At 42.5% G+C, this 15,884-nt stretch overlaps 1 protein-coding gene across 2 annotated transcripts in view; it reads right to left on the reverse strand.

Annotated features, from left to right (window-relative positions):
- Window positions 1–1,264: 1,264 nt before the first annotated feature.
- The window catches only part of ABTB1 (ankyrin repeat and BTB domain containing 1), a 50,154-nt gene continuing 35,534 nt past the window's right edge, over window positions 1,265–15,884 (reverse strand). For both annotated transcript variants that reach the window (XM_084840171.1, XM_084840170.1), the window contains 2 exons: window positions 10,014–10,214; window positions 1,265–5,402 (listed from right to left, as the gene is read on the reverse strand). In XM_084840171.1, the coding sequence (XP_084696297.1) occupies window positions 5,196–5,402; window positions 10,014–10,214 (408 nt within the window). In that variant the 3' untranslated portion in view covers window positions 1,265–5,195. The remainder of the gene's footprint in view (window positions 5,403–10,013; window positions 10,215–15,884) is intronic.

The following is a 15,884-nucleotide window of genomic DNA, read 5'->3' on the forward strand; positions in this document are numbered from 1 at the left end:
AGCAAGAGGATGAACAGGAAGTTGTGGCAGTACGGACAATAACTGTTTACAATATAATACACCACTGTCAGGTCCAAACTGGACAAAGTAAGAAAAAGGTGTAGATGTATTTCGTGTATGTTTTTGAGAAATGTAAATAGCAATGTGTGCCTTTGATAAGGAGCATGCTGCGTGAGCTTTAACCCTTTCCACCCCATGCTGTGATCCTAATCCCACCCATCCCCTTCACTACAGCTACTATTTACTCTGTAAGGGAAGTTGCCACGGCCAGAGCTTTCCCCTCCTGTCAGGAACGTATACATACCCAAGCACTTCCAACGGTTTCAACTATTCCAGTATGTGGGAGAATGTAACACCACCAGTGATAACGGACTAGCACAGCCAGATTGCCCCACCCCCACCCCCCAGGTATATGCACTGTTATCTTCTGTGAAGAGAGAATGCTCACATTCGATACATCACTCATGTTAATCTTACTACTGTGCACCAGGCAAAGTCCTTTCCCTAGTTTATTCCTCTGGAATATCACATAGGAACCAGTGTAGCGTAGTAGATACTACTGGACTTGGACCAAGAAGACCAGGGCCAAGGTCTCTTCTTCCCTCCCATCTGTCGTGAATCTCACTGCACGGCATGGGCAAGTTGTGCTCACACACTAGCCAAGCTCATAGTGCTCTGATGAAAAGAAATTACATTACACCTGTATATGATGGGCAGGTGACAAAATGCAAACCACTGGTGAAGAAAAAAATTACCCCCATTACTGTGTTTACTTACCACCAATGGTACTTGACCAGATGAACTGGGCCTAGATGCTTTCTCTGAAAGTGCCAAGTAAATGTGATAAAGGCCTTTGACAGACTCATTGCTCTTACTTCCCTGATAACTACTACATAGTAGGAGCTAGGGAGTATTGGTATTTCATGAGGCACAGTGGCTGTGAAATGATGCAAATGACATATAAGTAGCATGTTTACCTCATGATCACTGTCAGAAGTGTGGAATTAAGTAGTGTCAAAACCACCACTATCAAGCATTCAGTCTAAGCCAATGACAGAATATTAACATTTTCATTTGATGGTGTCAGAATAAAAATGGGGGGGGGGATTCTGCAGCCTTTGGCAGTTACGCCTGTGCCACTGGAACCACGGCTACTGGATACAAGCGGCTGGCGTGTGTGTGTGCATGCGCGTGCGAGCACTCCAAACACAGCTTTCACGGCACTCATTATTAGAATGAATGAGGCATGTCAAAAACAGATATAATGAAATAGACTCTTTATTACTGCACACAGGCTTATATATTAAGCTTTTAAATATATTATTATAATGCCATTCTGAAAAGCTTTATATTCTCCTTATTTTTACAGAGGGTGGAGCCAATATTAACAAGAATGGGACCATAAACAGTAAGAAGAAAAGCCTTACGTCTAAATTGCAACGCAATACGATTATGCCAATAGCCGAGAATCTGCTCAATGAATATTAGAACCCCATTCTCTTTTTTTGCATTTAAAGTAATAATTTTTCACTGAATGTTAAGCAGGTGCTAGTATCTGCTCACCATCCCAGTGCTGATTTGCAAAGGGCCAGAAACTAAATACTACCAGACAGTTGGGAGTGATGGGACAATTCATCCAAGGAGCTAAACGCAAGACTTAGCTACTAAATGCAACCACGCTGGCAGTCCACTCTGATTTTATCCAGCACGCTTAACAGCCTGAGCAAAGCTTTGTCACTGCGTAAGAAAATAGAAAGGGCACCTTGACTTTCTATCCAAGAAGTTAACAACATTTTCACGGGCAATACAATTTTTTTTAAAAGAGAAACCCATTTCAGTGAAAGGACCCCAGTGGCATCTTTCTTGCCATTTCACTTTTGTTTTACTAGACACTTGGAAGGGGAAAATTTTAGGGTGCTTTTTTAAGCCTTCCTGTGCTTCTTGGTTTCTTTTTGCCCTAATAATTTAGTTTTTACGGAAACTCAAAGGTTAATATCACTGGCTTGCTATGAGGATGACCTTTAACTTCTTTATTCTTCTGCTTTCAGAAGAATAAAGAAGTTACGGGTCCCATCTAACACAACGTCCTTTTGTTCACAGAGGTGCCCGTTCAGGTGCCTATCATGACAAAAAACTGTAACATAGAGGATTTATGCCTAGACAGTCCAGGTTTCAAGCATTCCAACATCAACCTTGGCTTTTAAAACTATCTCTGATTAATGAAAAGTAATACCTTGGCCAGGTGTTTAGTTTACAGTACTTGCATAATACAGCTGTTCCACTTGATTCTAAATAATCACCAGTTCTTTAAGAGGTGTGCCTTCATTGGCACAGAATCAGGAAACAAAGCATCAAAATTCTAAGCCACTCATATAAAGATGAAGGTTTTCACTTAACCAACACTGCATAGGCCCTTACTGCCTTTGCATCCTGCTTTTTAGCTCCAAGCTGGGTTACGTTTCACGGATTTGTGCACACTCAGGGAAGTCTCATTTAGAGACTCAACTTTGCTATTGGATGTTCTGTGTATTACAAAGCAGAGACTGAAACAAGACAGAATTTAAGTGTCTCAACACCACAGACAGTCCACACAGAAACAACACCACGTACAGTATAATATACAAGCCTTTGGACATAGTCAAGGCAACACCAAAAACATACTCAGTTCAGCTACTGTACCACTCCGGTGGCATCAGATGTTGACTTGTAAAATGTTGGACACACACATATCTACCACCTTCCATTATATCTTAACTGTCACAAAGCATTTAATGAAAAGTATGTCTAGCTTGGCAGGTAGTACCTTCTGGTGAGCCCCAACTCTGCTTACACAGTTATATATTACCTACCTTCAAGTCACAATAAAAAATAACTAGACTGGAAAATTGGAAAAAGCTTCTCACCTCATCACAGCCTTCTCACTTCATCACAGGCCTGGCCACGGAAAGGAAGAAACACATTCTTGGCCTCACCTAGGTTGCAAGGACTTATCAGTGCACGGAAAGTTGAAGTAAAGAGGGCGCAGTATCACATCTGCCAGATCGATGCCTCCACTACAGTTAATCCACTAATGCAATTGCAGTAACACTCAGCAGCAGTATTTGCATAGGTACAATTATCCTCCGCATAGCTAAGATGATCCAAAATGGCTCATCTATTTCCCTGTCAAATTTGTATCCATAAACACATAATTCTAAAGAGGTAATGTGCTATAGAGCCCTGCATGTTCTTGGCTAGTGTTACAGTTTCCAGGTTTGGCAACACACCCTTTTCCTGCATTACTCAATTTCCCCCCAAACATCCCTGAATTCTCCTTATGCCATCCAGGGAGAAAATGCCAGTCTCAGCGAAGTGATCACTAGGAAAAGTTAAGGAAGTTTTCTGTCTTTAAAACACACCAACTCATATGGCAGCCTTAAGGGATACCCCATGTCTGATGTTTTACCAATTCTGCAGAGAGATAAATACTTACAGTGAAGCTGGAATGGGCACTATGCAGCCCAGACTGCATCTTCTTTTGGGGTGTGGGGGGAGAGGGACACAACGTGCTCTGGGTGGTGAGCCACTGTTTATTTAAACTTTGGTCACCAAGAGCTTAGACCCTGTAGCTGGCTCTCCCACACTCAAGATGCAGTACACCAGACCAAAGTGTTGATGCAGGTTAACACAGGCCAATCCGAACAGCACATAACTAATACTAGCTGAGGGCACTTCTATGTCCTTGCCCTCCTGCTTTGCATGTAGGTATTCTCCAATCCCTAGATCTCATGTACACTGAACAAGGAGATGGCATATGTCCCACTTTGCCAAGGTAGGGCTTTATTTCTCTTACCATTCTTAGCAACCATAACTATCAGCCCAAACTAGACATCAACATTGTATGAGAGTATGCCATTCGACCCAATGCTGTCATTGCACCCAGCAGCTATGTGCTGAATATCACATTTGCATAGGGATTGACATGTGCATACCAGGTAAAAGATCCCTCAATGTGCATCGAGCAGAACCGCATGATCTGTAGTCTTTAATGTTGCATTGGGTTTATGCACATATGCAAATATCATGTCAAATGTTTGGACACTGGGTGTATCAAGGGGTGGAGCTAGTCAGAAAGATGGTAATTCCCCCAACCCATAGAATACCAAACATCTGCACCGGGCTAATTTCTGCTTCCACTGCAAAGGAAAACAATGATACATCTGTCCCGCATGGTATCATGCAAGCATGCCGCACTCAGACTTACACACATACATATGCCATACCAGATTTTGAAGACTTTGTAGACCACTTCAACTAAACCCTCAAATCCAGTGAGTCTAAGAAATGTCACTACTAAGCTTGCAATGGAACAGATTTGTAACTAAATTTCCTGCTGCACCTCCACATTTGAGTGCCCCCTATAAAACCAGCAACAGCAAAGCAATAGATGGCCAAGTGTTTTTGCACCCAAGACAAAGTCAAGCTGTGCAATTTGGTAGAGGACTGTATTCCAGTAAATATAGCGGAAGTGGGAAATAAAAAAACTTGTGAATTAACATGAACTCTGGAACAGTAAGGCATCTGCATTAGAAAGCTGAGATGTTTCTTCTGCCCCAACTGAGTAAATCTGCAAGCTAAAGCTGCAGGATGAATACACACTGCTTTTTCTGCAAGGCAAGAAGCAGGAAAATACAGTTATCACAGCGCTGCATGCACACAACACCCCTATAGTTCTGTAAAAGCATCTAACTCCCTGCTTACCCTGTAAAATATGGATCATGAAAAACAGCCTGATGTATTCCTAAGTAGCATTGTCTTGAATTTCATCTGCTTTGGTCTTGTTGCAGGAAGCTGTTGTGCCAATACTCTGAAGGTTGCACCAATTTTCACTAGGCATTGTCGGCCTGCAACTTCTGGTGATATCACAATGTGTCAAATAGTACATTCATTATATTGGGCTTGCAAATCACCCATCAGTACTATCATGTACAAACAAGAATATTTTTTTTAAAAAAAATCTGAGCTGCTTTTGAGACCTGGTTCTTGGGAAAAGAAAATTTATCATAGTCAAGGTACTTAAAAAGTTAGAAACTGAAATCATGCATAAAAAGAGTAAGGAGCTACAAGATTCAGAGGCAAGGAGGGAGAAAAAGATAATAGCATCAATAATTGAACTTTGAGCTGATCAGCCATATCACACAAGGAGATGTCCCAGATTAGCATTCAAGTCCTATACTGGCCAGAAGATTATCCAGAGCTTCCAGTTTTTGGTTAGCCTCTTCAATGGCACTGTATGTTTGTACGTTGCTGGTAATGTGGAAACGGATGTCATCAACAAGAGGAATGGAGTCTGTCTCCTGCCGTTCCTCCACTGCCTCAGCGTTCTCCTTCACTGCCGCTGCAAACTCCTCAAGCTCCACTAGCTGTAGAGGCGAGAGGTAAAAGAACTAGCAGACTGATAAACATAGGAGAGTCCCTAGCATACAGTTTTCATCTACATTTTAAACAGCAGCAGTAGCAGTCGAGAAATAATTCTGAGTCAGAGTATGTAATTCTGCACCATATGGGCATGAACTATCCCCCAAAGATGCACATTTAAAATAAAATATTAAATTGCAGAATAGGGGAAAAAGAACAAACACCATACACCAAAGGTCAGCTTTTCCACAAGAAAATCTAATTCAGTTCCACTTGATGAGGAACAAGCAGACAAGAAAGCCATGTAATCTTTAAAATGAATCTTTAAAATTTAGTCTTATGTCTGGGCTGCAACTTTGCTGTAAAAATAGGACATAACTCCTTGAAACATTCCTTACATGCTTGCCATGAAAAGGCCTTCCACATGGGAAAAAGCCAGCCATGACCCTCACCCCATTATTGAAGCTGCTCTGTACAAAGCAGCCCCCCCTCCATTCCATCATTTACCAGAGTATTTGACAAAGTAGCAAACTTTATTCAACATAAAGTAATGCAAAAAGTCATGTTTTAGCAATAATTTCTCACCCATTTGATTAGCGCAAGGTTAGGGAGCTACCATCTACTATTTCACTAGCCTATTTCCTTTGTGGATACTAATGCAACTTAAAAAAAAAGCTTTCCATAATATCCCTGTGAGACAAGAATAGGTCTTTATAACAATCTTTTTTGCAGGCACAAGAGAACAGATAAATTAAGAGTCCCACCCAAGGCCATAACAAACTTGCCGCTGTCCCATGTTTCAAGATTCCAGTACAAATTCTTCAACGAATACCTACTGTTGATGGCTTCTTTTGTACTAGCAGGACTAAGGTGTAACAAAAGAAGGATGTCTCTCAGAATTCTCAACAATTGTGAGGTTAAGTGGCAAGCTTTCACCTTCATGGATCACTGCCTTGTTGCAGCAAAGGGGCTTGCGTAACTCAGTGAAGCCATAAGCTATGCCATGCAGGGCCACCCAAGACAGATAGGTCACAGCGGAGAGTTCTGACAAAATGTGGTCCACTGGAGAAGGAAATGGCAACCCACTCCAGTATTCTTGCCAAGAAAACCCCATGGAACGTATCACAAGGTTAAAAGATATGACGCCGGAAGATGAACCCCTCAGGTCGGAAGGTGTCCAATATACTACTGGGGAAGAGCAGAGGGAATTTCCAAGTAGCGCCAGAAAGAGTGAAGAGTGGCTGGGCCAAAGCCGAAAGGATACTCAGCTGTGGATGTGTCTGGTGGTGAAAAGAAAGTCCGATGCTGCAAAGAACAATATTGTTTAGGAACCTGGAATGTCAGATCAATGAATCAAGGTAAGCTGGAGGTGGTCAAACATGAGATGGCAAGATTGAACATCGACATCTTGGGAATCAGCGAACTAAAATGGACAAGCATGGGCGAATTTAATTCAGGTGACCATCATATCTACTACTATGGGCAAGAATCCCTTAGAAGAAATGGAGTAGCACTCACAGTCAACAAAAGGGTGGGAAAAGCAGTACTGGGGTACAATCTCAAAAATGATAGAATGATCTCAGTATGAATCCAAGGCAAACCATTCAACATCACAGTAATTCAAGTCTATGTCCCAATCACTGAGGCCGAAGAAACTGAGGTTGATCGATTCTATGAAGACCTACGAGACTTTCTAGAACTAACACCAAAAAAAGATGTCCTCTTCATCATAGGGGATTGGAATGCTAAAGCAGGAAGTCAAGAAATAACCAGGATAACAGGCAAGCATGGCCTTGGTGTACAAAATGAAGCAGGACAAAGGCTAATAGAGGTAGAGGAACTAGAGATCAAATCGCCAACATTCGCTGGATCATGGAGAAAGCAAGAGAATTCCAGAAAAACATCTATTTCTGCTTCATTGACTACGCTAAAGCCTTTGATTGTGTGGATCACAACAAACTGTGGCAAATTCGTAAGGAGATGGGAGTACCAGACCACCTTACCTGTCTCCTGAGAAACCTGTACGAGGGTCAAGATGCAACAGTGAGAACCGGACATGGAACAACCGATTGGTTCAAAATTGGGAAAGGAGTACAAGGCTGCATATTGTCACCCTGCTTATTTAATTTATATGCAGAGTACGTCATGAGAAACACCGGGTTGGATGAATCACAGGTCGGAATTAAGATTGCCGGGAGAATTATCAACAACCTCAGATATGCAGATGATACCACCCTGATGGCAGAAAGCGAAGAGGATCTAAAGAGTCTCTTGTGGAGGGTGAAAGTGGAGAGTGCAAAAGCTGGTTTGAAACTCAACATTAAAAAAATGAAGATCATGGCATCTGGCCCCATCACTTCCTGGCATCTAGAAGGGGAAAAAATGGAAGCAGTGACAGATTTTATTTTCTTGGGCTCCAAGCTCACCGCAGACGGTGACCGTAGCCATGAAATTACAAGATGCTTGCTCCTCTGGAGGAAACCTATGGCAAACCTAGACAGCATAATAAGAAGCAGATACATCACCTTGCCGACCAAGGCTCGTATAATCAAAGCTATGGTTTTCCCAGTAGCAACATATGGCTGTGAGAGCTGGACTATAAGGAAGGCTGAGCGCCGAAGAATTGATGCTTTTGAACTGTGGTGCTGGAGAAGACTCTTACGAGTCCCCTGGACTGCAAAGAGGTCCAATCAGTCAATCCTAAAGGAAATCAACCCTGACTGCTCATTGGAACGACAGATACTGAAGCTGAAGTCCAAATATTTTGGCCACCTAATGCGAAGAGAAAACTCCCTGGAAAAGACCCTGATGCTGGGAAAGACTGAAGGCAAAAGGAGAAGGGGACGGCAGAGGATGAGATGGCTAGATAGCATCACCGATGCAATGAATATGAACTTGAGCACACTCCCGGAGATAGCGCAGGACAGGAAGGCCTGGCATGCTATGGTCCATGGGGTCACGAAGGGTCGGACATGACTTAACGACTGAAAAGCAACAACAGAGGGATCACCAGTGAGAACCAGTTTCAGGCCTATGACAAGCCAATGAAACTGTGCTTGTCCCTACTGAAAACAGTAGAAGAGGAACTTTTGTGTAAGAGGAACTATTAAGAAATTATTTTCTTCAGTGTGTTTTCACAGGCAGGGAAGAATTTCACACCTCTCTCAAAGCCTGTTAAGAATGTTGCAACTCATGTGGGAGTGCTAATTAGAGCCATTTATTAAAAAAATCAGTGAACTGCCTGGGCTCCAGAACACTTTGCAGAGGCAAGATTGTGCCTGCCACATGTGTCTGTTCCATACTACAAGCGGTCAAATGTGAAATGAAAAGCAAGTCCATTTTGCACGTGCCTTGGGACAAATACTGGTATTAAAATATACTGGCTGTTTAAAGCACAATTTGGAATTCAATTTCTGCACCAGTTTAGTCAGGGTGATTTAAATACCTCCCTGCGTAAGGGTCTCTCAGGGATACAGCATAAAATCACTCAAGGTTAAGGCAGCAGGATGTATGTGCTCTGTACATGACCTAGGTCTGCATGTAGTAATTCATCCTACCGTAAAAACGTCTTTCAACCCCTCCACCCCACAAGGTCGTAACTTGAACTGAGCCTTGTAACCAAAATTCGGTATAGGAAGTTATGGTTTATATTAATAATTAGGCTAATGTTCCTTCATGAAAGCCACACAGTCATTTGTCAAATGGCAAAGCAGAAGACTGAATTTGGTGCTATAAATAATAGAGGTAAATTAACCAAACAATTAGCTTAGACACAGTCAAATGATTCACAGAACACTGGAGGTCTCAGACTTGTTTGAGCTAGACCCATCACTTCACAAGTAATAGCCACACTCAGTATTTATACTGCATATTTTAAATGTCCAAAATACTACATACATTCTTCTAGTACAGCAGCCCTGTAAATTAGGATGACATTAATTCCCATGTTACTGGTTCTGGGGGGAGGTCGGGGGGAGGCTTGAGGCCAAGAAAATAGTGGCTTGTCCAGGGCCAACTAGTGACTTTATGGCTAAGATGAGATGTAAAACAAGGGACTTGCTCACAATCTTAGCCACTAGGCTATATAAATTCTCAACCAGACCGGTGTAATATGGTTGCTGCCAGTCCATGAAGCTCACTGACTCTCAGTCTAACCTACCTCACTGACTCTCAGTCTAACCTACCTTTTTTTGTGAGAATTGAGTAAAGGGGAGGAGAACTATGTGAGTTGCCTTGGGTTCCTTGCAAAAGGATAAAAGATATAAATGGAATGAATGAATGAATATCACCAATGTCATGTGTGATGCCTAGCTCAGAGGGAGGTCTGTGACCTGCAGACGTCATTACTTATCCCAAAGCTAGTTGCACATAATAACTGTACCAACAAAGTTGAAGGAGAAGGCTGTAGGAGAGATTTAACATCTTTCACTGTAACATGGGAAGTAGCCCTCCATCTCGCTCCTCAACATCCGCTGCTATTCTGCAAGCTCACTCTTCGTAGTGATCATAATATCCAATTCTTGAAAATACAGGCAACTGCCTATCAGGTTTAAAGACCTTTGTTATTTGTTGGTTGCCAGATGCAACCCATAACTTGGGAAGGTTTCGCCCCTTACCTTCTCAATGATCTTTGCCATGTATTCCGTGCACTGGTCCTCCAGCCGGGTCAGCTGGAACAGCTTTGCAATCTTCCAGATGCTGACCACACTGTCCTCATCAAGAACTTGGGCCAAAGTTCTTCCACACAGACGTTTGAGCCCCGGCAACAGGTACATGTCTGCGACACACAGCACTTCATAGGCATTCTCAGGAGAAAGCTGCCAAAGGCAAAGAAAGGGGCACCAATCAAAATGGGCTCAGCATCAATCGAAACCAGAATCCTGCCTGGACAGCAAACCACATCTGATTGCAACACTGTCACCCATTTATTAAAAGAAAAACATTAAACAAATTATTTGTATTTGGCCCAAAGACGTGAGGTTGGTAACTAGTTGAAACATCTACACATATATAAATCTCTACACCTGCACAAGCTAAATCAAACAGACTTTAGTTTTGCCTGCTCACATTCATACCAATAAAAAGTTTTACAAAACCACTTCTGAAATTGCTCAGGCCTGGATATATCTCCAGTTTCAGATCAGTCACCAAGCATGGATGTGAAGTGACATCCCAACAGTGCACAGAAGTCATCACTAAAAAGGGTGCTGCCAGTGGTCTTGGGAATTACAACAGGGCTGAGGAAAAAAGGTGGCCTGTTATATATGTTGGAGCCAGGCCAAAGGCAGATACAAAGGGACAAAATTAAGTTCCACAATCAGCTCATGATGTGATCAAGAGAGTAATCAGGCCCAGAAGCTGAATTTTGATCTGACTGATAGCTTCAAGCTGTTCAGCTTAAGTAGATACATGTTTATATTATAGAAGCGTTCTCTTCTGTTAAATTAGGCATAGCCACTGGGATAGTTTCACTCTGCCTAATATGGAGAAATAAAACAAGGTGACGTGTTGGTGTTCTTTTAGAGGAAGAAGAGGAGGCCCCATTTTTTACACCCTGGAAATTCCAAGTTCTCACAGAACAACTCTGAGTCTGGTAACACATTTCTCTATTGTAGGTTCCTGCATGATGCTCTTTGTCATGGGGTCATGCCCATATAAAAGATCCAAAGCTATCTTAATCCCTCTCCTTTGGCAATCTGGGAAAAATATTTCTTTTCTATGAAACAAAAAGCAAAAACAAAAGTGAATTAAATCTGAAGCAAGAACTAGGCCACTTTATTTTATATGTAGTATTTTATATTGCATTCTCTGTTCTTGGACCATTTTCTACAGCTCAACAGTCATTCCCACAAGCAGACATTATTGTTTCACTCAAGGGAGTGACCTCGGGGATCATACTTGTTTCCCCTCACCCCCCAGAAATGTGTAATTTATTATTCATTCAGCTAAAATGTAGTTAATGGCAGCATCACTTTCATAATTTTCTATGACAAGGAAAATATATAGTTTTCTACTAAACTTAAAAACATGATAGGATCTAACAATATTGATAAGACCCTGATGGCTCTTTGCAATGGTGGTTTCTATACCAAATCTTCCAAATTGCCAAAGTTGCTCTAAAGCTGGCGTCCCCAACATGGCATCCACAGTGCAGGAGCACCCATGAACACCGCTCCAGATGCCCATGAAGCTTTTGTGCTCTTCCCATTTCACTACCTTCTGCCGCTCTTCAGAAGTCAAAAGGCAGTGATCTGAGCCTTGAAAAGTACATAGAGGTGAAAGTGGAAGTGAGAAGAGTGATGCTCTTCTCTTACTGTCTTTCTCAACTCTACATACTTTTCCAGATTGAGGTGAGCAGTCAAGCAGAAAACGGAGCAACCAGGACAGAAAGCACCCTGTAAAATTGCTCTAAAAGGCAGACAGAAAATGGTATTGGGAGTCGGGAACAGGGAGAGTATGTTTTCTTTCTTTCTCTGTCTCCACCCTCTGTGGGTCTGTGTGTTTGTGGTTTCCCCCATCTTTAGGTCGGTGTGTCTGTGTGCCCTCCTCGCTTTGGTCTGTACATCTGTGGCTTCCCCCTCCTGTCTGGGTCTGTCTCTGTCTTACACACACACACGTGTGTGTGTGTGTCCCTTCTCTCTGGGTCTGAATAGTTTCTGCCCCTCTTTCTAGTTCCCCCCCACCCCCCACCCCGTGTGTGTGTGTGTGTGTGTGTGTGTGTGAGAGAGAGAGAGACAGAGACAGATCTGGGTCTGTGTGTAGCATAGCAGCCTTCTTTGGATAGCAATGATCCCATGACAGCCATTTTATTTTATTTATTTCTGATATTTATATACCACTAAATACAGTAAAATCCCTAAGCAGTTCACATATAAATATTAAAATCACATTTAAAATATAATATTAAAACAAATTCCAGTGACAATAAGAGCAATACAAGGAGTAATAAGATGGGAGCAGCAGCATTAATTTAATTACAAGCTGGGGAAAGCCGAGGTTCACATATAAATATTAAAATCACATTTAAAATATAATATTAAAACAAATTCCAGTGACAATAAGAGCAATACAAGGAGTAATAAGATGGAGCAGCAGCATTAATTTAATTACAAGCTGGGGAAAGCTGAGGTGAACTAATGTGTTTTCAGGAGCCATTTGAAACATGCCACATTTTCTGCCTCCCAAACTGCATGGGGGAGGGTCTTCCAATTTTTCCCAATTTTGTGGTGCCCGTGACAATATCTCAGAGTTCCAAATGTGTCCATGGACCCCTTCCCAACAGTCTGCTGATTTTCCTGAGGTCCTTTTTGGGCCATTTGGAGAAAACAGGATGACCCTGTGAGAGTTCAATGTTCACTCCCAACTTCTCATTTTGTATAAGGGAGAGAAGCTGGCAAAGTCGAAACACTTTGCAATATCTTCAGATGTCTGACATAGTGTACTACTTTGTACATAAACTTACAACTGAGCCTACATTGCTTCCCTCCATACCTAAATTAAACATCTGTTGCAAGGCTCTTAGGTGATATGGCAATTAGCAGCATCTGGAATAAAAATGGGGTGTTCTTTTGGCTACAACGGACATTTAACTGATGCAATCCGGCCCAGCCAAGATGTTGATTTTCTACTATTGCTTAAGATCCTGTCATATTTGGCACAATACTGGACTGTAGTTTAGGTTTTTTTCAAATAGGTCAAGTGGGGGTGGGGGTGGGGTTGCAAGCGAAGGTGTTTAATGGATTTGAGGCAGATGAATAGCCCTGAGAGGGCTTTAATTATTTACTGGGGTTCTGGTTCAATGTCTAGCAACAGCACTTCTGACTTCGAGAGTTGATTTGCAAGCCCACTACAAAGTCAAATCATACAATCTAACATTATCTCTGGAATAGCATTTACTGGGTTGTATAACAGCAGGACTATGTCGCCTGCGAATAGTCCTATAGCGTGCTGTACCCCACTGAGTGTAATGCCCTGAATTTTTGGGATTGCTACACAAGCTTTCACCAGTGGTTCAGCCAAGACTGCAAACCGCAGCAGTGAATGTGGGCAGCCTTGTTTCATTACTCTATTGTTTGACAACCAGTAACCATTGGTTCTAATCAGGTCCTAAGAGGCTTGGTAGAGCCCAGGGATAATTTTCACAGCTTGGTCCGTGGACATGGTCAAAGTCTGTGGCTGTGATCCAAAAATATGGCAAACCCAGCAAACTAGGTAATTAATCATGTTATGCCCTTCTTCAGATCCCACGATACTGCATAACCTCAGGGTCATATGGTGGCTGCCATTTTTGAGGTCTTCTAGCTGTGCTTGCATTCTAGTGTTTTGGAAAACCTCTAGCTTACATTGGTTCTTGATGCTTAGATCTAATGCTTCACCATTTGTCCCTGCAATATCTGTCCACTTTGCCAATACGTCCAAGATGACACTCTCTAGTGGCTTAATTGCTGTCACTCACTCTCTCTTTAACTCTTTATAGAGAGGTTTTAGTAGTTCTGGGGTTTCACTGAGTAGAGCTGTCTTGGCCTCTGCAACCTCATTCCTTAAAAACCTAGCTTGCTTGGGCAACATGTTTGGTGTGTCACTATCATCTGACAGCCCCAAACTTCCTGCAGTCCGAAATACAATTTTAAATCCCTTTGGCACAGCTAAGTGGATTCCTGCCACATGCCCTACCTGAATGTCTTATTGGCTGCTATTCTTCAGTTTACATCAAGCACTCAATTTAAGCTGCCATCGCTATCTGGTGACATCAACCCCAACCCTAGGGATCCTAATTGTGAGTGAAAAATCAGAACACAGAAAGTGGTCTTTAAAGTCATCAAGGACGGAAGTACACATTATGAGATGAACACAGGGTTTCCAGCCCAGTATGTGTCTCATAATGCTAATGAAGGAGCATTTGCAGGGAACAATCAGCAGGCAAGGGCTGAGTGCTTAATCCTTCCCTCGCCCTCTAAATGTTCTTTGCAAATGCTCCCACCTCCTAGGCTGTTTGAGGTTACTCGGTGGTAAGGGAAAGGCACATGCTTTTATTACCCCTTGTTTCCCTGGACTGAACTCTAGTACTGGAAATGCATTGCATGGCTAAGGTCTAGCCCTTACCTAAGTAAATGGATGCAGCTTTACACAGGGGACAGTGTTTATAATGATTCCCATGAATGCTGGCGTGTGCATTAGGCTGGGACGTGCCTTTCATAGAGCCTTTGCTGAAGGAGATGGCGATCTGTGATACAACAACAAGGAATCCATAACCCACCCCAAAGGATCACATTTGAATAAGCTGAACAGATGGCACATGCCAGCAAAGTCTTTTGAGGTGCAAGATTCTAATGCGATCATCAGAAAAGCCACTGAATGGATTCAAAATTCATGCTCCCGAGTTGGACTCTTTATTTCACTGATTGAATGAAGAGAAGTTAGCGTGTGAAGGTACAACGGCCTGTATTCCTCCATTCTTCATGAACTCCCTCCAGCAAAAGCTGAGTGAGTCCCACGCCATTTACACCAATCACCCTTTTCCAATAGATTCAGCCCCAGGAAATCTGGCTTACTGCTAGTTTCCCTGCTGTGTTTGAGTTCCCTGGCTTTGACACGTCTCCTCCCTACCACTTTAAGCCACCCATCCAAGCACAAGGAAATTCCAGAACATAATACCAAGACTAATCTGACCTTGCTTCTGCTCTCTGCCTTGTCAATTCAAATCCTTGGAACTTCTAAGGGAAAGGCACATGCTTTTATTACTCCTGGGACCATGTGTCGTTACCGTGAGAGTCCCTTTGCAAGCCGTTTTGCTGCTGTTTGGACCTGAAAGCAGCAATGCTCTGGTGCTTTTCCTACAAAGGTCTGGTGGACTTCGGCTATGTATAACTGAAGGCTCTAAACCAGAGGTGCAGTCCCCCACCCCAAGGCTTTTTCTGTGGCCACCAAAAGTGCCACTGAATTACACACCACCTGTACTTTCCAGTCCATCCCACAGAGATCTTCACACAGATCCCTGTTTGTCCATCACAGCTAGCAGTGAGGACAGACCGATCTGAATCAGGATCCTTGATCTTCCTCTTGTATAAATTTGATTTATTTGCCAAAACAGACGTCTTGTCTTTAATTATTTTACACACATGTTCTTCTCTTGGGTGCAGTGCCCATAGTTTATTTCTGTTGATATACATCTGCTAGATGTTCCTTTATCTGAAATATGACTGGTCTGCCCATCTCTCCCTCAAAGCATGCCAAACATTCCCAACACCGTTTTATACACTGTGCCTTTGTTCTACAGACACCTTCATTTTCCCCACACACTGAACATTGCTTGGTCATTTAGTCTGAGCTGTACGACTGTGATCTAACTAATATGTTTTAAAGTCTGAAGGAGGGGGGCATAGTCACAACACTGACCTCAATCTTATGGGCCACAAATAACTTTTTAACATCCCTTGAAAATGTAATAAAATAAAAACCTATTGCAAATCAAATTTGCACAAGTTCAA

Source organism: Heloderma suspectum, chromosome 2 (genome assembly GCF_057233095.1).
Source record: "Heloderma suspectum isolate Gila_16-S chromosome 2, 16-S_ref, whole genome shotgun sequence".
Taxonomy (NCBI): domain Eukaryota; kingdom Metazoa; phylum Chordata; class Lepidosauria; order Squamata; family Helodermatidae; genus Heloderma; species Heloderma suspectum.